This window comes from Egretta garzetta, unplaced genomic scaffold (assembly GCF_000687185.1).
Source record: "Egretta garzetta isolate BGI_Z169 unplaced genomic scaffold, ASM68718v1 scaffold50, whole genome shotgun sequence".
Lineage (NCBI taxonomy): Eukaryota > Metazoa > Chordata > Aves > Pelecaniformes > Ardeidae > Egretta > Egretta garzetta.
This window is the reverse complement of record NW_009258613.1, coordinates 583,908-606,731: the sequence shown is the minus strand read 5'-3', so window position 1 is coordinate 606,731 and position 22,824 is coordinate 583,908. Positions and strand designations below refer to the sequence as shown.

Sequence of the window (22,824 nt, the reverse complement as noted above, 5' to 3'; positions counted from 1 at the left end):
CAAGCTGCTGATTAATTCAAATATTTAGAAAATATATTAACATGGATATTAGAGCAATTTTTTTTGTCTTTAATATCCCACTCAAACTGATGGGAATTTAGACATTGATTTCAGTGGGAGCAGAAGAAGGCCCTAAGGTGATTTCAGATTAACAACCTGTTTACTCTTGTATGGCTCTGCTTGGTTGACTGAGCTCACTAAACCCCATGTTTTCCATAGTGTGGAAATAAAGGGCTAAATCCTAAAACAAGTATAATTTGGTGCTATCTTCACCAGCTCCTACAGAACACTGTTGATTTACGCCAGCTATGAAGCTGATCCCTGTTTAAATACAAAGTGTGACTTATCCTTTGGAGAACTGCATACAGCCTGTATTGTTAAAATCAGCTGACTTTCCAGAGGGATGTTTTCCATATTCCTGGGTATACCTCCAGCCAAAGTCAAGCAGACTTTTTCAATTTTTACTCCTCTCATTTTTTTTTCATTCATCTGTTGAAATTCTTGTCCCCAAGAAGTTCTTCAGCACTGACAGCATTTCTTCTTCATACTCTCGAAAACAGCAATGTGAGTCATGCTGTCATTTTTCATTAAGACTAAATGTAACCTTTAAACTTTTGGGAAACAGCAGTAAGATTTCTAAGTACAAACTCATGCTTTATTTGAATTGACATTAGTTGAAAAACATATATCCTGGCTGACACTTACAGCCTAGAGTCACCAAATTAATATATCTGTATTAATATATGGACAAAGACAGCAATAATTCCATCAGGGTCAGCTCCAACTTTAACAGAGAACACTGAGTTCAGTGATGGTGCAGAGCTGCACTAACCAGAAAAAAATAAATAAAAGAGTGCAACTGCAGTATGCCCCCCAATTTTCCATATAAGCAGGGAGGATGTACCCTCCTTACGCTGCAGTGGGTGCAAAACACCTCCCCTGTACGACAGCCCCAGTCTGTGCCCTGTGGCAGAGCTGCCTTTTACTTGGGACTTCACTGCGAATGCCTTAGAGACAAGCGTCTCGTTTGAGCCTTTCCACAGATCGCATTCTTCAACCATTATTAGCGATGTGTTCTTACCCTGCTTCCTATTGGGACAGCCCTCAATAGTTATTAGCCACTAAATCCCAGGTCTTACTTCCATCCTTATCCTTCTTGATTTACCAGTTCTGGCTGACAGCTTTTTACAGGCTCCCTGAAGGGAGTACCTCACCTGACAGAGAAGGGTATTTTCAACTTTAATTCTTTTCCTCCTCTTTGCTTACAGGTCCCATCTTTGTTATTAATGTAAATAACAGCAAAGCCTCAGAAACAGAACTCTATCAGAAAATTAGCAAAAGGCCTTTGCTCCTAGTACGCTAAATTAAGCTGCTTATATGTTCCCCTATAGTCACCAGTTTTTCCAAAGACAACGCATGCTGTTTAACAGCCTGGATTAATCTTGTCTACATTACCACGCTACGCATTCTCCCCACCAACTTTCCAAAATCCTTGGAGTCTATCCACACCTTTCCTGCTATCTGTCAGAGCATCAAGAGGCTGGTGTTTGCCACTGGATATCTGATGCTGCCAGTCCCCGTCACTCTACCTGTTTGATTTTCAAAACAAATGCTGTCACACTTTCTCTCTCCTGATCCTCCTGCTATGGGAAAGCTCCTCCTCATAAACATTTGGGAATATACCTTTAAATACCTCTTCAAAATCCTTGTTTAAAAACATCTTCCTTTATTGTGATGCCCACAAACCCCTTCACAACCATCCAACTGTTTCTGTGCTATGACGGTTGTGTCCCCTGCACGACTGAACCCAACTTCACGATTCCAGAGCATCCCTTTTTATACCAAGCCTGGCAAAACTGGGTCCTGAGATTTTTGACAAAATCTAAACAGTTTTTTTTACTATAGATCATGACACGGACTTCCACATCTTAGCTCAAAACCAGCTTGCTTCTTACTCTCCACATTAAAGGAAACCTGAAGAATTGTGAACAATATAATAAGCCGTAATTAAACACAATATTAGCGACTGTAATACCTAACTGTAAGGCAGATACCAGATGCAATCTGATAGCTGACTGTAGAATAGAAAGCACATAAGAAGAGTTTTCAAAAATTCAGAGACATTTGTTTTGCAGCTCTCTTGAAATGTGTATGTCTTTTAAATCTAAATTTAAATTATCAATCCAGGTTTAAAATTATGACTAAAAATGAAATCATATTCCAACTCTCCAGCCAGTATAGATTTTACATAAGCCCTTGATTTTTACATGTTGTTGGAACTAATTAAAATCCAAATTTAATTTAAAACAGTTTTTAAATAGTTCACAGTTAAAATAACAATTTCTGCAAATAAGACTGGTGTGTGGCAGCAGTATTAACTCACTCATGTCTGCAAAATGTGACAGCAGGGTGAGAAGAAACAGGGTGAAAATAAGAGTCCACACCAGCAGCTATAAGGCTGAAGGAGACAGATCTACCTGAAAGTTTGTCTGCATAGCAATAGGAAAAAAGGGAGCACAAACCAGAAGAATACCTAAATGGGGGTACTCCTCGCATATACTGATGAAATGCTCTTTGTAAAAGCAAATTAAATTTAAAAGCCTAACCTCAAATTTAAATAGACTTTTCTTAATATTGCCTTGGCTGACAAGAAAAGGTAGAAATGAAGTAGAAATCTTGTCTCAGTAAGAACTTACTCACACAGGAAGTCAAACGAACATCAGTTTGGCTGTAATACTGAAACAACGCAGTATTCTTATGACTATCAGAAACATTCCCATTAGGCTGGCTGACAATCCCAGAAATGTGATGTTGTCCATGACTGGAAACGGTCACTTACAGTAAGATTTAAAAGCATTAAAAAGTCATTGTCTTGTAAACTTATCACTCTATGCACGCAAATATTTATTTTCTGTTCTTTTCAAACTCAATAGATATATTTTTTCCTTGTTCTTCGGTTTCTGCAATGCTATCAAATTTGTCTCCCCAAATTCCTTCAGGGTGCTACATAAACCCTATGCCAGCTGACCCTCTTCATCACACCTCTCCTGCCCTTCCAACTTCTCCCTACATCTTCCTGAACTTACAGTCCTAGTTCTTATATTTAGTATTGGTTTTAAACCCATCCTTTCTCTTTCTTGTACTATTTTGCTTTCCCTTTTTCAGCTTCTTTTGAAGCCCATCTCATCACCATTGATCACAATTTTTCAGTAGCACACTTTCCTTCTTATAACTCTATCAAACTTGCTTTTCCTTCATTTCACCAACTCATTCGCTGTATATCACATGCTAAACTCATTCCTCTCTTATTACTAGCCCTAATTATGGGATGCCTCCATTATTCCTTTTATATATTACGTTCTCACCAAACACCAGCTCCTGAGTCACTGGCAAAGGATTTAGGGAGCAGACAGAGTGAGTGACTGCCTCCCCTCCACACATGGGTCATCAGTCTCATGGGAACAGTAGGTTTCGCTGGTTATGGCAGTACGTGCTCTCCCAAGTGCACCCACTGGTACCTGGGAATATTTTGTCCTGAGAGGGCTACTGCTGCACACCTTCCCCAACTGGCACTGACCTCCTTAAGTGACCTCACTGCAAAGTGACAATACACCATCCAAAGTGGAACACCATAACTCACCCTAAGTAACTAAACCTTATGATTGCATCTCACGCTTCAACAGGGATCTCCTCTATGAGTACGTGTCACAGCAAATTATTTAAATTTGACTTGACAATACTCTGTCGTTATTCACAATCAGATGAAATTTCAGCTACTTCTCAGCCGATCACTTGCTATTTTGGCCAATTCCTGTAGATTAACCATTATTGATCTCCATCATGATTGCTCTCCTTTGGTTTTGTCTTCTGCCATGCAACATACAGTTACACGACAACATTTCTTGCTTCATGAGTTTCTCTTCTCCACCAGCTTCTCCAGTACATTCTTTTGTCCAAGTGACTTTAGTTTGGACATCAGACGCAGCTCGTCTCTACAAAATACAGGGCAGTTGATATCTGCCCTTGTTCCTGAAGTTCATGACCAACTCCTGTGATGGGCAATGAGGAATCTCGCCTTGTCATATAAAAAACTACATGCAAAAGAACCCAAGAACAGGACAAATAACTCCCTGAGGAAGTTATGGATTACAATCAGTAAACAGATGGATCATTAACTGGTCAACCATTTCATTGTCTGCATGGCAGAGACAATGAGACGTGCCTACTGCAAAGCTGGGTAACACAACCGGAAAAAAAAGAACACCCAACTCACTGGCAGAATAAAAAAACCTCTTTTGCAGAGTCACTAACTCAAAATGGAGTAATTAAAACTCCCACTTCAGAAGCTACCACTTTGAAGTGGAACTGCAGATCTCTATTTGCATATTAGGAACGCTTGTGTAGATTTCCATGCTCCATCTGGGCACGAGATTGCAGATGAGGATGACAAGGCTCTGAATTAGGACAAACCAAATGGATGAGGACTCATGAAATCCCATAGAGATAATTATGAGTCTCTCAAGATGATGTAATTAGTATATTAGCATCATTTCCTCCTTTAGCAGTAAATACATTTTAACAATATGTAATGCCTTTATGTCTGCTGTTTAATATATCAGCCCTGCTAGAAGTCCTTTGCACCCTTCTGTTTGGTGTGTCAGCATCATCATAAACCACTGTTTTGTGGCAGACAACTAGATGCACAAAAAGACTAAGTTGTAGCAAAGATACAAATTGCAGCACTTAAAATGTAGAGATCCTGCTACCTAATGCAATCCTCTCCCTAAATTAGGCAGTTAGCCTTTTTATAAAATGGATGGAGAAAGCTAAGTGTCAAAAAGCAGGAATCACAAAAGGCATCTATTTAAGCAAAGATTGTCTAAGTGACAGTGAGTCCTGCTTCTCTAATGGCGATGGGTGCCTCCACCACAAACCCTTTCTTTGAGTTAGTTGCTTAAGCCAGGCAAATCCTTCCTCATAAACAATGATGAGAGAAATCTACATACCATCAAATTTAATATCTCAGTGGTTAAAACAGTCATCAGTAAGGTGAGTGACCCGTTTTCAAATCTCTGCTCATCCCATATTAGCTGTCCGAGCCCATAGGCTATTGGGTATCCAGGGGTAAGACATCTCGATCTCTCCTGTTTGAAGTTGTTCCACTTTGTATAACTAATTAAAAGATAATTGGAGCAAGTACTTGAACCTGACTCTCCCACATCCCAGATTATTGCCTAACCATTCAGCTGTGGATTCAGTCTCTTGGCCGTGGATTCAGTCTCTCATTTTGTTTCTCCAAGGTTTTTAAGTCATGTAGGCACTTTTGAAAACCCTATTATCTGTATTTTACACACAAATATTCACAGAGCAGAAAGTCACATTAATTTCAGAATTACCACTACAGATATCTCCCATTTTTCCCATACATAGTACCAGCTCTCTTGCTCAACGGTGAAAGCGAGGTGGTTGGTTTGTTGGGGAGGAGGGTGTTCTTCTCAAACCCTTTGTCATAATACAACCCATTCGTGCAAGCACAAAACCAACTTCTTCTGTGGTTCTTAGTTTTGATTCCTTGCTTGGAGAAGGCAATGAAAAGCCTCAAAGAGTATTCACAGATAGCAGAATAAAGGGATACTGGTCCTCCGCAATGACTGATGATCCTTCTTTGGATTCTAAGAACACGGTATGGGCTTCAGAAAGCACATGATGTGCTGAACAGCGCTCTGCCCGAAAGAGCTCGCAAAGTAAATGATGGACTTGGCACACAAGCAAACACGCAATATAAACCACACATCGGGAGAAACACAGATTACAAATGCAGGATAATGAAGCGCAAGTGAAAGCTTGTAAGGTGTTTCAAAAGAAGGCCAGCCTGGTATAACAGGCATTTGTTCAAGGACTGTAAGGGCATCGCGAGCTGATACGAGAATGATAGCAGACTAGGGTAGTTCAAGAAGTAGTACACATGACAAAGTAATTCAAGGAAGGCTGTTCAACCAGTCTATACAAGAAGTAAATGTTTACATTTATTTTACAGCTATCCCAGTATAACATTTGCAGATCCTTTTATTTCATTTCAGCTTATATGTCCTATATGAGAGTTTAACAAAATAAAACAAAACAAAAGAAAAGCAAAAAACCTCCCACTCATCCCAGAGCAAGAATGCAGGGAACACTGACATAACTATTTCAGTTCTGTCACCGGCAAAGCCTTCCCCATAAACAAAGCCTTAGTTTCAAAATGCAAAGTAACTACAGCCTGAGACGAGGAAAAATTTTAGAAATGTTGGGTGAACAGTGGCTTAGGAAAAATAAAAAGAATCCAGCAACAGTATTGTGAAATGTTAAATGCAACAACATTACACAGCAAGCAGGGGAAGATATGATTCAAAAAAACAAAATTTTGGCTGTTCAAAACCACACTGGCTCATTTATGGTTTCCAGAAATGTTTTTGTGATACAGCATTCTGTTAGTCCTCAGCTTACAGGAGCTCTTCCCCATTGCAGAGGCTTGCGGTGACATAATACAGGCACAAACCAACTCCCAGAACAAAAGGTTAAAGACTTTTACAATATTTAATTTCTGTAGAGATTTAAACATTTAAATATGTCATTACAAAACAAAATGACTCAGTATAGATGTAATTCAGATGTACCAAAATGCATTAGTCATTCAGTAAAACACACACTGAAGAGTTACTAAAAATACTTTACAGAAAAAAATAACAACATATATTTACTTTACTGGATGGTTGTTGAGGAAAACACGTAAAACCAAATCCTGCATAAATCACCTTAATTTGCCTACCCCAAAACTAGGACTGCTAGTCCCAGTCCTAAAGTAGCATGGCTAACTTGGACCCAGTTTCCAGCCCCTGTTTTGAACAGCGGTGCAAGAGGAAGCCAGCAGACGGGGCAGGGAACTCCCTCCCTCACCGGCAGCCTGCGGAGCTCCCCGCCAGGCGGGAATCTCACAGGGGCAAAGTTAACTCACATCAGCTTCTGACCCATCCAGAGATGAGACCGTGTTTCTTGGGGAGCACCAGCAACAAGGAGCCCTGCCATCAGGACACAAAACCAGAAGCAAAGCGGTTAATATGTCAGTTCAGTGGCAGGGAACGTAAAGAAATCCCGGAGATGTCACCAACAGAAGCTGCTCCCAAATGGTAATAACACAGCACAGGTCACCAGTGCAGCCTTCCTGGTATATTGGCAACCTCAGCCTCCATGGAAGTGCTGGGGGTACATTCTGCCATCCCCATCTGGGACTGCAGGTCCCTAGGGCAGGGAGCCGGGGCGGTGCATTCTGATCAAGTCACTGGTCTGCTCAGTGAGGAGCAGCCAGTGGGCTTCACGGCATCGGGGGTGCTGCACAGGACACCAGCAGGATCTTTGAAGAAATTTCTCCAACACACAAGCTTAAGCCCCATTGCGGTAAGAATTACCAGATGTCTGCTGGAAATACAATATTGTGTTCCTGGAGTGTGTGGAAGGTAACTTCCTGACACAGCTGGTGAGTGAGCCAACTAGGAAAGGCGCCCGCTGGACCTGTTGTTTGCAAACAGAGAAGGACTGGTGGGTGATGTGATGGTTGGAGGCTGTCTTGGGCATAGAGATAACAAAATGATAGTTTTGGATTCTTGGAGAAGTAAGGAGGGGGTCAGCAGAACTGTCACCTTGGACTTCTGGAGGGCAGACTTTGGCCTGTTGAGGAGCCTGATTGACAGAGTCCCTTGGGAGGCCACCCTGAAGGGCAAAGGGGTCGAGGAAGGCTGCACATTCTTCAAGAAGGAAGTCTTAAAGGCGTAAGAGCAGACCATCCCCATGTGCCAAAAGACAAGCTGGCAGGGAAGAAGACTGGCTTGGCTGAACAGAGAGCTTTGGCTGGAACTCAGGGTAATAAGAGAGTTTATGACCTTTGAAAGAAGGGGCAGGCAACTCAGGAGGACTACAAGGATGTCATGAGGTTATGCAGGGAGAAAATTAGAAGGGCCAAAGCCAGTTCGTACCTCTGGGTATCAACAGCCCCATGCAGTGCTACAGGCTTGGGTGAGAGTGGCTGGAAAGCTGCCTGGTGGAAAAGTTGCACCAGGGGAGGTTTAGATTGGACATTAGCGAAAATTTCTTCACCAAAAGGGCTGTCAAGCATTGGAACGGGCTGCCCAGGGAAGTGGTTGAGTCCCCATCCCTGGAGGTATTTAAAAGGTGTGTAGATGTGGTGCTTAGGGACATGGTTTAGTGGTGGACTTGGCAGTGCTGGGTTTACAGTTGGACTCAATGATTTTAAGGGTCTTTTCCAACCTAAACAATTCTATGATTCTATTCTATGATTCTAAGATGAAAGGTATGACTGAAGGACCAGGAAGAGGATACAAACTTGCAGAGGGTGGAAGCTGGAAGTCTGCAAAGTCAGGTAACAGGAATAAAGCTCTGTTTCCTACCCCAGCTTTACCTAGCTAACAGTTCAGGAACAGTAGGGGGCATTTGGGGAGAAAATTCTCAGTGGGTATCTCAAGTGTTTGGATTAGTACCAGTACTAAAGAAAGCATTGGTGTTAGTGGCTGATGATGCTCCCATGTGTGAAACAGAAGGATCCATCTCTATTACCCAGGTGAGTCTGTTGCTTGCCCAGAACCTAGATCACCAATGTTGCAGAGAAACTGCCAACACTCACCCAGCCATCCAAATTCTACCTCTTGCTGCTAACTCTTGTGGGAAAGAAGTAACATAGCCAAGGGAAACCTTGAGCACCTCAAATGGAACGGAGAGTTCAGAGCAAACATGAGAAGGCAAGAAATCCCAGTGGTGCTCTCTTCAATCCTTCCAGTCAAAGGAGAAGCCTGGCTACCAGTTGCAACCATCAGACTGATGCCTGGTTGTACAGCCGCTGTCATCAGCAAGACTTTGATTTCTCTGGTTACAGTGCCTCATTCAATGAAGACGGACTGCTATGAAGATATAGAAGCCACCTGACAAAGAGAAAAACATCTCTGTGAAGAGACTTGCTATTCTAGTGAGGATGGCTTTAAACTAAATTCACTGAGGAATGGGTACTTGGCCCAGAGGTAAGGGAAGGGAGGAGAAAGTGTGTGAGAAAGGGCCACAAGGGAAAGTTACACATTTCTACTCGGAGGCAGGGCATGCAGAGGCTTACCTCAGGTGTCTGGATATTAATGCACAGAGCTTGGCCAACAAACAAGAAGAACTGGAAGTCTATGCACAGTCAGAGAGTTCTGATGTGATCAGGATCACAAAGATTAAATGGCAAAGCATCCATGACTGGAACAGTGTCATGGAGGCTGTTCAAGCAGAACATGCAATGAAGAAGAAGGGCAATTGCACTTTCTTATAAAGCACCTCTCTGTCTATGCAGAGGTCCAGTGTGAAACCAGAGACATATCTGACAGGAATCTTCTGGTCAAAAGCAAAGGCAAAAGGAACATTGGCCACGCAGCAGTGGGTGTCTGTTACAGCCCACCTGCCCAAGGGGACGAGGTGGATAAGGCTGTCTACAAACAACTACCAAAAGCAACCTGAGTATTAGCCTTGGTTCTCGTTAGGGATTTCAACCACGTGGGCGCCACGGCATTGTGCAAGTAATCCAGGATATTTGTAGAGTGCATTGGTGATAATTTTTTAATGCAAATGTTAAAGAGACCTAACGAAGGTAATACTCTACGTGACCTCTGTGCACAAGCAAGGAAGAACAAGTGGCATATGTGGCCACAGATAGTACCTTGGGAGCAGTGACCACAGGGTGATGCATTCAGGATCCAGAAGAAGATTGGAAAGGTAAGCAGAAGAATTAGGACTCAGGATTTTATGCAAGTGGACTTTGGGTTATTCAGGAGATGGCTCAGCAGAATCTCCCATGAAGTTGATGCAAAAGGTGCCTAGGACAGCTGGTACATTTTTATAGAAAACTTACTGAGAGCTCAGGAAAAAATAATCCTGTTGTACAAGAAGACTGGAAATTTCAGTAGAAGACCCACTTGATTAAGCAAAGAGCTACTTAATGAACTGTAATGCAAAGAGACACCATACAGCAAACAAGAACAGGCAATAAAAAAGGAGTACAAAAGCGCTACTCTGGCAGTTAGGAACAAAATTGGGAAAAGCACATTTAGAATTAAAACAGGTGAGGGATACAAAGAGCAGCAGAGCGAATTCTGTAAGTTTTTTGCCTCAGTCTTCACAGGAAAAGATTACTCCTAGGTTTCCAGGTGCACCAGAATGGTTTGGGAGGGAACAGGTTAGGGACAACAACTTAGGAATGAGTTAGAGCAGTTGGATGTATTCAAATTTCTCAGGACAGACAAGATTAATCTGAAAGTGCTGAAAGAGTTGGCTAATGTGACTCCAAGAGTCCTGCCTGTCATCTCCAAAAAAAAAAAACATGATCATTGGGGCAGGCTCCTGAAAACTGGAAAAAAGGTAGCACTATGCCTCTCTTTAAAGAAGGCACAAGAAAAAGAACCCAGGCAACTGCAGGCCAGCTGGCCTCACCTCAGCCCCTGGAAAGATTACATACCACATCCTTTTGGAAGCCACCTCCAAACATGCAGAGAACAAAAAGCAACAATCAACTCGGACTTACAAAGGGCAGTTCATGCTTGATCGAACTGATTGCCTTATGCGAGGAACTGACCTGAAATGCAGATGTGGGGAGAATGGTGGATGTAATCAAATGGTCTGGCAGGTAGACTGAAAATTACCGGGACAGCTGGGCTCGGAGGCTAACGCTCACAGTAAACACCAGTTTGATATCCAATTGGTAGCCAGTACCAAGCAGTGTATTTTAGTGGTCAACAGCAGGGCCGAAATTGTTCAATATCCTCACCAACGACCTGGATGATGAAACACAACGCACTCTCAGCAATCCTCTAGACAATACTAACCCAGTGGCGTCCCACACACCAAGCAGTAGAGCTTTAATCAAGAAGGACCTTGAGGAAATTCAGGACTGGAAATGTCAAGTTCAACAAGAAAAGTTCTGCAGCTTTTCTAGGGGCAGAGTAACCCCATGCATCAGTGCATGCTAGGAACTAGCGGTTGGACTTGATGATCTTAAAGGTTTTTTCCAACTTAAACGATTCAATTCAATTCTATTCTACCTGACTGGCTTTGTAGCAGCTCTGCTGAAAAGGACAGGGAGGTCATGGTAAATGCCAAGCAAAATGTGAGGAAACATTCTCGCTGCTCATAAGGCAAATTGGATACTGGCTACAGGAAGAGCAGCACGGCCAGCAGGACACAGGAAGTTCTCTCCCCCTAGATGAAGCATTGATTAAGCAATAGCTGAAATACTGCATCCAGTATCAGACTCCCCAGTTCAAGGGGTATGTGGAGTCTGGGGAGAGGCCATGGGTTCATGATTGACAGAAGTTGAAGCAGCTGGGGTTTTTCAGTCTGATAAACAGGAGGCTGAGAGAGGCAAAAACCACTTGAAGAAGCTACAAAACTGGCGGATCCAAGCTTTCCTCAAGTAATGAAAGTTCATGTAAAATCACAATTTATTTCTGACAGTGCTATCAACTTAGTGCTGTCTTTTTTAAAAAATAAGACATACTTTGCTGTCTCTTATTCAGCATCTCCCGTAACAAGCAGCCCATAGTCACAACTTAGTTAACCATATATATAACCCCAGTTGGATCACCTTTCTAGTTTATAACACTGTTTATGGGGATATAAAATGCATTTTTATGTTCGCCAATTCAGGAATCTCAAGGACTGATCTTAAAACTTTCAGATTCTGATCTATTGAAGTAAAAACCCTACACTGTAGGGTACTTAACCATCCAGGAAAACATTTCATCCCATTTGGTGTGGCTGAGATCAGAGCAGGTACTTCAGTAGGAATTTCATCAAATTTATAAGAAGGGGTCCCAGCAGATACTCACCCAGAGCTATAGTTCACCTCTTCCCTTCAATATTTCAAGCAAGATTTGTTATTTAGAACAAGTTATTAAGCTTTTCTTGGGCATAAGGGGAAAACTGGCTGCAAGACAAGGATCTAGCTGAAGATTCGTCCTTTCTTTGGTCCAAGTGGGTGTAGCTCTGCTAACTCCAAGCTGGATTTTATCTGCTAGTACCTAATTATGAAATGGTTTATGTGGTTTTATATGATATAGATTTGAAGTGAGCTTTGAGATTTAGAATTTTTCAATTATGTAGCAATGCCCAGAGCAGGAGCTGTTCATTTACTTATTTTTTAAATCATCAAATATATGAGTAAGAACACAGGGATAAATTATTAGATACCCTCAAGACTTTTAAAATATTAAAATTACGGAGGCAAAAGGTAGTTTTTAGATAGACAGTTCCAAAATAGGTTTGAAATGGCATATAAATGCTATTTGTTTAAAGCTATGCAGCCAGTCAACATAAACTTCAGGATGCAGTAGTGCTTGTGGACTCTGCATTTTCTGTGTAGTTTGTTTTTTGCTGCATAAAGATGTAAGTATTGCATCAGACCCAAGATCCATCCAGTGTACTCTCTTGTCTCTGACAGTGGCAAAAGCAAAAAGCTGGAGCAGGAGTATAACAAGAGCGCCAAAGAGAAAGATCTTGCCCTGTTCCCCACCACATACCTTCCCTACTTACAGAACTTGCAGTTTAAGGATTTCCCAAGTCACTGACTTTATTTGAATCTTTACATCTAATAGCTGTCGATGAGTTTTTCTTCCGTGAATTTGTCTAGTAGCTTTTTGAACCCACTAATGCTTCTGGTCTCCATAACATCCTGTGGCAATTAATTCCACAATGTAATTATTCACTGTGTAAAAAGTTACTTCCTTTTGTTGGTTTAAAACCTGCTGCTGGATAATTTCATTAAATAGCTCTTTGTTTTTATGTGACACATTGTGAACAATCACTTCTCTTCCATCCATGACTGTACACACTGCTATTACAGTCACCTCTTATCTGAATTAACTGACAGTTTCTCCTTGAACAGAAGTAAAGCCATGCCTGTGATCCTCTACATCCTCTACACCTCTACAGGTGCTTTTTGCTCTAGCTGGATTTTCTCCTTATCATAAAACATTGTCCCTGTATTAAAAATTTAATAGACAAATAAGTACTGAAAAGAACTAGTATAAGGAGGGACTAATATAAGGACTTCGTGTTTGACCTTTGTGGGGTTTTGAAATGGCTGAGTGTAAACTCACTTTGAGCTGTAATACACGTTACAACTACAGCTACCTATGCTGTGCATATAAACCTGGTTGATGGGATTTGTCCAATACTTGTTTATAAGCCTGACTGATGAAGGAGGCCAGGCATGTGCAAACCTAACTGGTAGATTAAGGAGGATGACTAGCTATACTCAGGCCTAACGAGCTCATAGAGGGTTAGCAGAGACGTACGTCTTTATAACTGATGGGGCAGCTCTGTGCAAATCCGACTGATGGGCCAAATTAAGACAGTGTTCAACAGGATCTCCACTGTTCTGCCAGATTTTGTCTGCCAAGAGATACAATGCCCTGCTCTGGATGAGAGGAAAGGCAATGCTTCTGTAGGTCTTCTCCAAGTGCAGGCCACCAACTAACAACAGCCAACCCTGGGTTTGGTCAAAAGAAGACAAGAAAGGTCAAAAAGGTCAAAACAAGACAAGACTCTAAGCGAGCAAGGGGAGCGGAGGAAGAGCTGCCCACCAAACTGAACATAATCAACATGACTCCGGGGAGAAGAGGTGGCGATGAGGGCTGTGGCTCCAGTAGTTAATGGAATTTAACAGACAGCAGTGGGGGAAGGTGGGGTTGTTTTGCAGGGAGTATGGGCATACAGCGGGGTTGTTAATAGCTAAGTCCAGAAACGCCCTGTTTCAATAGACAGTTTTACTGAACTGGACCAAACTGCCTCTAGTGCAGCCCAGCCTTTGCCTGTATCCCTTGATCACCTCCAACTAAGCATAAAAATACCCATGGAGAAACATTTCATCTACAGCCCACACTTCATCATTACAACAATTACCACACACCACAAAACCACACCCCGTAAGTTTTCCCTACTCGAGTTGCCATCTTCCCACCAACCCCTGTGAACTCACCATTGTATCCAAGCCCTTACTCTCCTGTCTTCTCCCCACACAACAGACTGCTGGAGAAAAAATAGCATCATTAACAGCTTTGAACAGAGGACGAGTATCTGGTTGAATAAACACTGTGAGTTGTTCACACAGAGGCAGCGGCAACGCAGTAAGGCACCAACATCTAAAAAGAGCCAGGAGAGTTAACAGTAGGCACATCACTGAGCTTTTCAGTTCTCTGTTTTTGTGGAATTTATCAGGCGTAGTATGTGTGAGTACATGTTAATGTGGGAACTTTACACTTTACAAGGAAGTTTTGAGTGTAGCTGATGTACACACTTATTTTCTTAAGTCTCTTAAAATTTTCATTCACTGTCAGTGTTAACACACAAGTCTAAGGATAAAAGAAATGCTTCAGCTGGTTAAATCAGCTTACTCAGGCTATGCACTTAACTCAGTTAAATAAGATGAGAGCCCAGAAATTAGTCCAACTTGCCAACCCCTATTATCAAGCATAGTGTTTGTGCCTCACAGTAGGTTATCAAGAACAGCCGTCCACCTTTGGGTGATACCATGGCGTCTGGCATTGATTTCTGGCAGGATTTTGGTCTTTTTTGAAACCTTTGCCTCAAGCTGGAAAGATAATAACATGCATACATACTATGAAGCAGATCTTTTTTTTTTTTTTTTATTTTAGTAGGCATAGAAATAGGCATAGTTACATACTGCAGCAAATCACAAACAACAGAAGTCATGCTGCTGCTTTTAAACCAAATCACTGCGTCCCATCAACAGGAGCAATGTGAAAGGTGAGAAAGAAAGACAATTCGACATCTGCAGAACAGGTTGAGTACATGTGTTAAAAATCATGAAAAACCCATATATCATTTAATGAAATAAACAACAAAAAGCTGCTCTTAACTCCCAACATCAAAAAATAATACAAAGTAATGCTCCACAAACCTTCAGTTCTTTCCATTTGAACAAAGGCCCTACATATGCAGTTCTGTAAAAGTTAAAACATTCAGAACAATCCATATTATGAAGTCGCAAGAATTTGGTACATTCTAAACTACATGTTGCACGCACGCTCCTGCTTACGCCCAGTATTGGATATCTCAACGAGAAAAATTCCCAAATAATATAATTTATGAGGAAGCTAGGAACGAGAGCAGCAACTTCTAATTCCTTCTTAACTGAAATGCTTTAACAACAAATCCATGGTAGTAGCAGCCACAAAAAAAGCATGATCTAGTTAATGCTATAAGCAACATTTTGTCTGTGATTATAAAGCTGCTAAGAATTTTACAGAAGGACAATCTGTGTAACTGAATATTTTTATTGATAAGGTCAGTTAAAAAACATACTAGGAGAAAGAGCAAATGTTTTAAAATGAGTGACCTAGTATTTAAACTTTTGGGGGAGGAATATTAAAATACCCAACATACACATATAATTTCTGGAAACAATTACAGTAATTAAAACAACACTGAACAGTTGGAGAGAGACATTTTATGGAAGGCATTCCAGAACTGCCTCCCCAAAGACACTGATCAGCTTGGGTGTGTTCAATTAACAGGAGAAATTAATTTCAAGTCAAAACCCCTGCTGCTGAGAATCATACATCCTTTTAGTGCTCCCCCACACATCCCAGCCCCAGCATTTAAATCCTTGGACTGTCAGCAGGATGCTTCTAGATGAGTCGGTTACTTTGAAAGACTATTTTCATTACCGATCAACTGAAACGACAACTCCAGTGTTTCCAGTAATAAGTTTCATCAACAAAAAAAATAATAATCCATGATTTGAGATGAAGATGGCCTTTTAATTTGCACTGGCTATCTACCTCAACACCTACCAATTTCATTACGTTTCATAATTTTATCTTCTTCCTCTAGGCGAAGCTAAGCCAGATAGAGTTAACTCATGTTGACTGTGAAATGCAGATATTGCCCAGAAAAACAGGGATCCAAACCACAGAGACTTTCAGTTGCTCACTGTTGTGACCTTCTGAAATTCCAGAAACAGTTCAGACTGCCAATTACAATCCTTAGTATTAAAATAAAATCATTACAAAAATGAATTCAAATTGCTTTGAAATCTTCAGGTAGAAAAAAAAAAAAATCTCTTCACAGACAGAGACACGGGATGCTGTCCACATGACTGAGATCGTGGTTGAACTAGATAGTAAATGCAGTTTCAGTATGTCTAGTACAAGATCAAAAACACCACAGCTGCTTGATGCGCTGATTAAGTGCAACCCGCTCTGCCAATTCTAATTTTGCAGAGAGTTGTGCTCCATCAGGTAGCATCTGTCCTTCTGCAACCGGCACACAGCCAGTATAAACATGCTATCATGTGATCTGGCTTATTTGGTGAGAATGTGCTACCAGGTGATTTGGTACTGCACAGAAGTGGTATTAATGAACATGGGACCATAGCCCAAGGCACGGAGTGAAACAATTTGTCAAGGTCAACCACACAGGCTGCTAGTAGACCTGAAAATAGTATGCAGTCCTCCCTAATCCCATGCTAGTTTGCTACCTACTGGGCAGCACTGCTGCCCAATGGAACAAACGCAGTTTTCAAATTACGATGGGGTTCTGAGGATTTCTTTGGCACATTTGTTCTCAATACTAGCCCTGCTGCCACCCTGTCTATGGAGCTCCCAGTTCCATGTGATGGGCCTAGGTCCCAAACATTTCTTTCCACCCACATCCTCACTCTGCTAACCAGCCATGGCCCCTGCTGCCCCAGCCCTCGTCACACAAGCCAAGGGCCCTTTCAGCAACTGCAGTGTTGACACTGCAAATATGTAGGAAAATGTTTAGCTTGACAAATGTAAGTAACCGCAGTGAAGTCAAATAAACCTATGTTCATGTGCAAGGGTTTCCAGGGCTTAGTCTCCAAAAAGCAGGACATGTTTTTATGCTTGCTATGAGACACTCAGACACTCTACTAAGGATGTGCTATATAACCCACATAAAATCAAACACTACTCCTACTTCTTTATATACTGCTCACTAAAAAAATATTTTTATTGCAGCTCATCAAATGTGGACTCTAACATATTATTGTAGTGAACTATACACATAGCTTACTAATTCTGGGAAAATAAAAAAGCGGCTTCCATCAAATGCTTAGCCCAACACATACAGAGACAGACACAAAAAAGAAAAGTAAATATTAGAAAGTAAATATTAGAAATGTTTTGAAATGCATCCTTGTCCCAGTTTCTGCAGGAAATGGAGTACATGCCTACAACAGTGCAAAACTATTTGAATTACTGTTTGGAGATGGCAGTAGGACAGAGCAAGTATTGCACTATCGATTATAAATTATATCAAAGAAATTGCACTGAAGAAACTTTAAAATGCTAAAGAACTCCAGGGCTAGAAGATGCCAGAATTAAGTTCGCCTGTAAAAGTTTTATTAAGCCCTATGGCATTATATAGACGCAGAGGCATAACCATAGAGTCGCATATTATTTTCCTCTACTATCCTGCCTGAGTCATGATAAGGATTTGATCCAACGTCCTATTTTGCTTATTCTGTGAGATGAATTATCAGTCTGAAGTGGCTTCATTAGTAGATGGCAAGTAAACAAGCAGTAAAGAGCAATTCCGATCAGCCTTCAAGGTACTAGAATAATGGCCAAGGAGACATCTCTTGTTAACAAAAACTTTACAGATGAAGCAAGCTCTCCAGAAATCTATTTACTGTTTGATGGAGGAGAAGACACTGCACAGGTACAATGTGTTTCACCAGGGGACTGACTTGTTGCTGCTGATGGTGCACTTCAGTACACTGTAAGTGAGCTGCAAGAGAGATTCACCAGCTTCTACAATTACAGAGTCAGAACAAATGCAGTGAAAGACTACAAGAGCGCCTTTATTTTTCCTACCAGCCCAAGAAAAGATATATCTATCTCACTAAACCCATGTTCATGGTATCAGACTGCACAAACATCTTCCTAAGCCGTTTCTGTGTAACAGAGGACTTTTTTGATGAAAAGAAGGTCTCAAAATTTTCATGGCTAGCATACAAGATTTCAGAATCAAGAAACACTGATGCTCTGAACTCAGCTGGAACAGTAAAGGTCACAGCTGCAGATATGGATATCATCAGAGGATTTTACCCTAAACTATGCTGTCACGACAGCACAGCAAGATGAAAAAGAAGAGCAAAGTGCTCAGCAAGAAAGCATCAGCATCAAACAAGGCTGGTGTTCCATGAAACTAGGAAGTTTCATGTCAAAAATTGTTTCACTGACAACACTGTAATGGGTATCACAGTGCCAGTCACTGGCAGAGAGTCTTGAATCAATTAAAACACATGATTACATGTGATTCATAGTCTTCCTGTTACTTAGCCCTACTTTTTCTGTAAAGTGACAATCTGATTTTGAAGCACAGCCCTGTCTCTCACAAGCAGCAGAGGTCATTGATGACACTGCCAGACTGGACTTGGTTATCACATCAGTTCTGCTGCCATAGCTGTGCCACCAAGGAGGATGGGAGCTGAGTGGAATCACATCCCCTGGTTGACCTTGCTAATCCTTCAAAACTCACACTGCAGGTGGAGCTACCACTACAAGAAAGTGTCTTCTTGGTTTAGTTTGCTTTGTGAAAAGAGATGACTTGGATATACTGGCAGAACCTTCTCCAGTAGGACCCATGGCCAACACAGCTATGTTGGCAGAACCAGGTAACAAAGATGTTATCTTTAAGTCCCTTTCATTTTTCTGAGACCAAGGAAGACTTTCCATGTCAGTAGAGCATTATGAGTTTTAAGTGAAGAAACTGGAATTCTTCTAAACAGTTTGTGAGTCAAACATAGCCCCTGGACTTTCCTGTACAGCAGTTTTAAAACAGGATCCTTTCCTTTTCTGCAGATGTTCCTTAGATCACTCACAAGCTGCACACTTGGAATGACTATGACCTATATCACTGAAGAGGATTACTCCTCTGCAGGATTAAAACCTACACAATTGGCCAGGAAGACAACAGACTCCAATACTAAGTAATCTGATCTAAATTACTGACAAAGTGAACAAACACCCCCTCCTAGCCCCTGCCCAGTGAACTTACCAGTCTAAAGGGAACTATTATCAAAAATAGAAAACAAATATGAGTAGTTCCTGTATATTCTGCAGAGGCAGAACCATTCTTGTACAAGGAACATGATGCACTCCTCATCTTTGCCAAAGGAAGACTGAACACTTGACAAGGTGTGAAGTCACACAGACACGAATGACCGACGCATCCAGACTTCAACCCCTATACAAGACACACACCTACATCAGTTCTATGCAGCTTTACAGATAAAACCCAACAAAAAACATGTTTAATTTCACTTCCTGTGTTCAGACTATAATTACCTTTGATCTAATTCACAGTTATAATTGCTCAAATCAGTTTCCATGCAGGACAATCAGAAAACAAAGATGCCAGCAGCTGCTGACATGGTGATAGAAATGTTTCACCTAGGACAACACGGGAAAGCTGTATCAGAAGTAGGGATAAAACGCAAGCATCAACGCAACTTCTAATATTTCCGTCTTTTTCTTCCAGCTCAACACCACCTCCTTCCTAACATTCTTTCAACCAGTCTCTTCCCCATCTGTCTATATGACCTCATGACTTCCCAAGCCCAGGTTCTTTACCTTCCTCCCTGCCTCTTCCCACTCTCAGTCCTTCCTTAACATGGCTCTTAAAATTTTTCTTAAACACATCTCCTATGTTTTTCTTCCACCTCACTCAGGTTTAGATTTTATCCTCCCTCACAGTGCTCAGGCTTAGCAAAAGGCAGACACAATTCAAGAATGACAGACTGACGTTTGGCAAAGCACTAACTTACGAGAGGAAGTGCTAAGCAATCTTTGCCAGAGATGACACTACCACATTCAACACTTTGCTCTCACCTGCAAAAGAAACAAAACACCCCAGGTTGTCTTTCCCGCAGGAGAAGAAAAAGAGAGGTGGGAATAATGCAACGTTGGAAAGCCAGTTATGTCTTCCTTGTTCTCTAGCTAGACCTACAATACATTGTGATTAATTTTATTGAGAGAAGTCTAGGGACTTCAGAAAATTTACCCCAGCTTTTACAGTCCCAACCAAGCCAAATGCTTGAAAAGCTGAGATAGTGATCAGAGTCCATCTCCAACACCCCTGCTAATCTAGAGAGCAGAGTGAGAGAGAGGGAGCAGGCACAATCCACTGGCACTGGACACTTAAAAGCTCTCCCAGAGTAGGGGATGCTTGAACTGGCTAAGTCAGCCTGGGTCCCAGTCACTTGGGTCTGCTTCAAGGGTATAAAGAAATCTGCAAGCGATACTCCAGCTCCATCAGTCCTGTGTTGTTGTTACACTAAAAATAAGAGTGCTGTCTGGACTTTGCATGGGAAGGACCCGAATATTGGCTAATTTATTTTAAAAATACCCGTTAAAAATGAAAAAAGAAGCAGCAGTAGGAGTCCAGTCATTACACAGGTACAAGAAAATCCAGTGGCACAGGGAGTTTCCACAGACAAAGGATTTCCCACAGCCTATTGTTGGAAACACTATGATTCAATTGCTCATTTCTTGCTCAACAGGCTGCTGATTCAACCAGAAGAGGATGCTGACATATTTCACCTTCTGCATTCCACCTACTGCAGCCTAAATGAACAAAAAAACTTGGCTTTTACAAACATGTGACTATATCTCATGCTAGTTCCCAGTGACTTATATCACATACTTTTGTTGTTCAATATCATCTTTTTGTCAGTCATTTAAAGGTAAACATAATAAAATAGTATTTCGGGAATTTTAATTGTCACTGTCTCCTTATCTTGCTAACTTGCAGTTGGACATTCACTACCAACAGGTGTTGAGAAGCTGAAACACATACAAACTCACAAAATAATCAGATAAAATGTGCTCTGCAGCTTGAGACAAATACTGTTAACACTGTATATGAAAAACAGTCTGCTTGTGAAAACGAACGGCCTGCCGCAACTCCCCAGAGAAAGCCCTCAGGTAAGGAATTCAGATGGAAGCAGGGAGCAAGCCAGTGGAGGCTATTTTAAACCCAGGCCTTTCTAAAGCTACCTCCAGGTGTGGTCCTAAATTCAGCAACAGTATCCGCTTCCCAGAAGCAGATTTTCAGCTGTCTCTGACAGGTAACTGGAGATACGCTGTGCAGTTCTAGAGGCATGGCATGTAGCTACCCTCCGAAACAAAGCACTAGCTGTTATTTTTCAGAGAACAGATTGTATCTCTGTTCTACTGCAGAAGCTTATATACATGTCTTTCTCTTACTCAGGTTTGTTCAGGATGCTGGCAGTAGAAAGTACAGAAAATTCCCTCGAGGGAGGCAGGAAACAGAGATAGAAGTGTGGCTAGAGGCTAATAGATTAGCCATTACTGACTTTATAATCCACGTAGACTCTTAAATGTGTTAAATGTCTCAGAGCTGCATTTTTAAAACGTTAGGAATGAAAGAACAGGGAAGGAGCTTGTTTTAGCAAAGCAAGGAGGAGTCTCAGACACAACATAAATAAACTACATTAGGGAAAAAAAGAGGAAAAAATTAAAACCAACCCTTCCAGGACTTTATTATTTTTGCACACAAGCAACTGATATGCACACAACAGACACTGCTTTTAGGCTTAAAAATCATGAATGGATCTTTGCTCTACCTAAACACACAAAAATAGCTTCAGTTCAGTCTAGCAGTTAAACCCGTGCTTAACTGAAAAGGTCATGAGCGAATGCATCTGAAGTAAACTGGATTTGAGCGCTTTGCTGGTGACGGCACAGGCTTAGTCTTTATATTCCTAAGGATGAAGAAAGTGTTTTGCGGATACATAGGAATAATGAAAGAAGTGAACATTGTTGAAAATGACTTGGAATTCCTACTATAACAATAACACATCGATTGGTTAATAGCTTACAATCAAAACATAAACCTACTACGTTTCACTCAAGTCTGGATATACATCATTAATCTCTGACGATGTGAGGACTACATTATGTTTTACTAGGAAAGCTTTAAAAATCATGAATATTCCAAATAAAAGGAAAAAGTTCTCATCTATCCGGTTTCTGACAAATATAAACTAAGAGGTCTGCAATTACGGTGACATCTGAGTTGAAATGAATATTTAAAGCCTGCATGGGGAACAGTGACTGTATTGAAGGCTGTCCAACATTTGCTGATGCGGACATAGTTTTTAACTCCTTTTAAACGTGTAGCATTTAATTATTTGAATGAAGATGTTTCAGTTACGCATCTGACTCAGAATGGTTTTAAAAATTTATTAAAGGAAAGCCTTTCTACAAAATAAAAACCATGTAGGCATTTCTCAGAATAGAACTGGTGGAAAATGCATTACTTTACTCTCCTGTTTTTGTTTTAAAAATAGCAAAAACCAGTAGCAAGCCGGGTTTAATTGAAAAGCTCTACTACCTTCATGCTTTGAAACACAGATTTCACATCTTGAAGAGAAATCAGGGCTGTGCTTTTTGCCTTTTCTAGAGAAATCCATACAAAGCCGACACCTAAAAGTCTATTTGCAGGCCCTAAACTAGGTGACTTAGCGGAGTTCTCCATGCGTGATGCGGGCCAGAAATGATCAGGTCGAGACTGCGCTGACACCCTTTCGGGGTCTGGATCTGCTGCGGGGCCCAGAGGGCCGCGGGGATCAGAAAAGGGACCCGTAAGGACCCGTTCCACGAGTGGCCAGGGACAGCCCGAGGGAGCGCAGGGCAAGCGGCCGTGCGCTGGAACGGGGGCAACAGGGCTGGCTACGGA

General features: G+C 41.4%; 1 protein-coding gene across 4 annotated transcripts in view; it reads right to left on the bottom strand.

The window, feature by feature from the left end:
* Positions 1 to 6,707: 6,707 nt before the first annotated feature.
* Positions 6,708 to 22,824, bottom strand: part of LOC118453277 (E3 SUMO-protein ligase NSE2-like) — a 46,967-nt gene continuing 30,850 nt past the window's right edge. For 2 of the 4 annotated variants that reach the window (XM_035903408.1, XM_035903409.1), the window contains exon 4: positions 6,708 to 7,058. In XM_035903408.1, the coding sequence (XP_035759301.1) occupies positions 6,996 to 7,058 (63 nt within the window). In that variant the 3' untranslated portion in view covers positions 6,708 to 6,995. Of the gene's footprint in view, positions 7,059 to 10,488; positions 10,848 to 14,115; positions 14,214 to 22,824 lie in introns of those variants that run through there. The other 2 variants (XM_035903411.1, XM_035903412.1) reach the window with 2 other exon arrangements.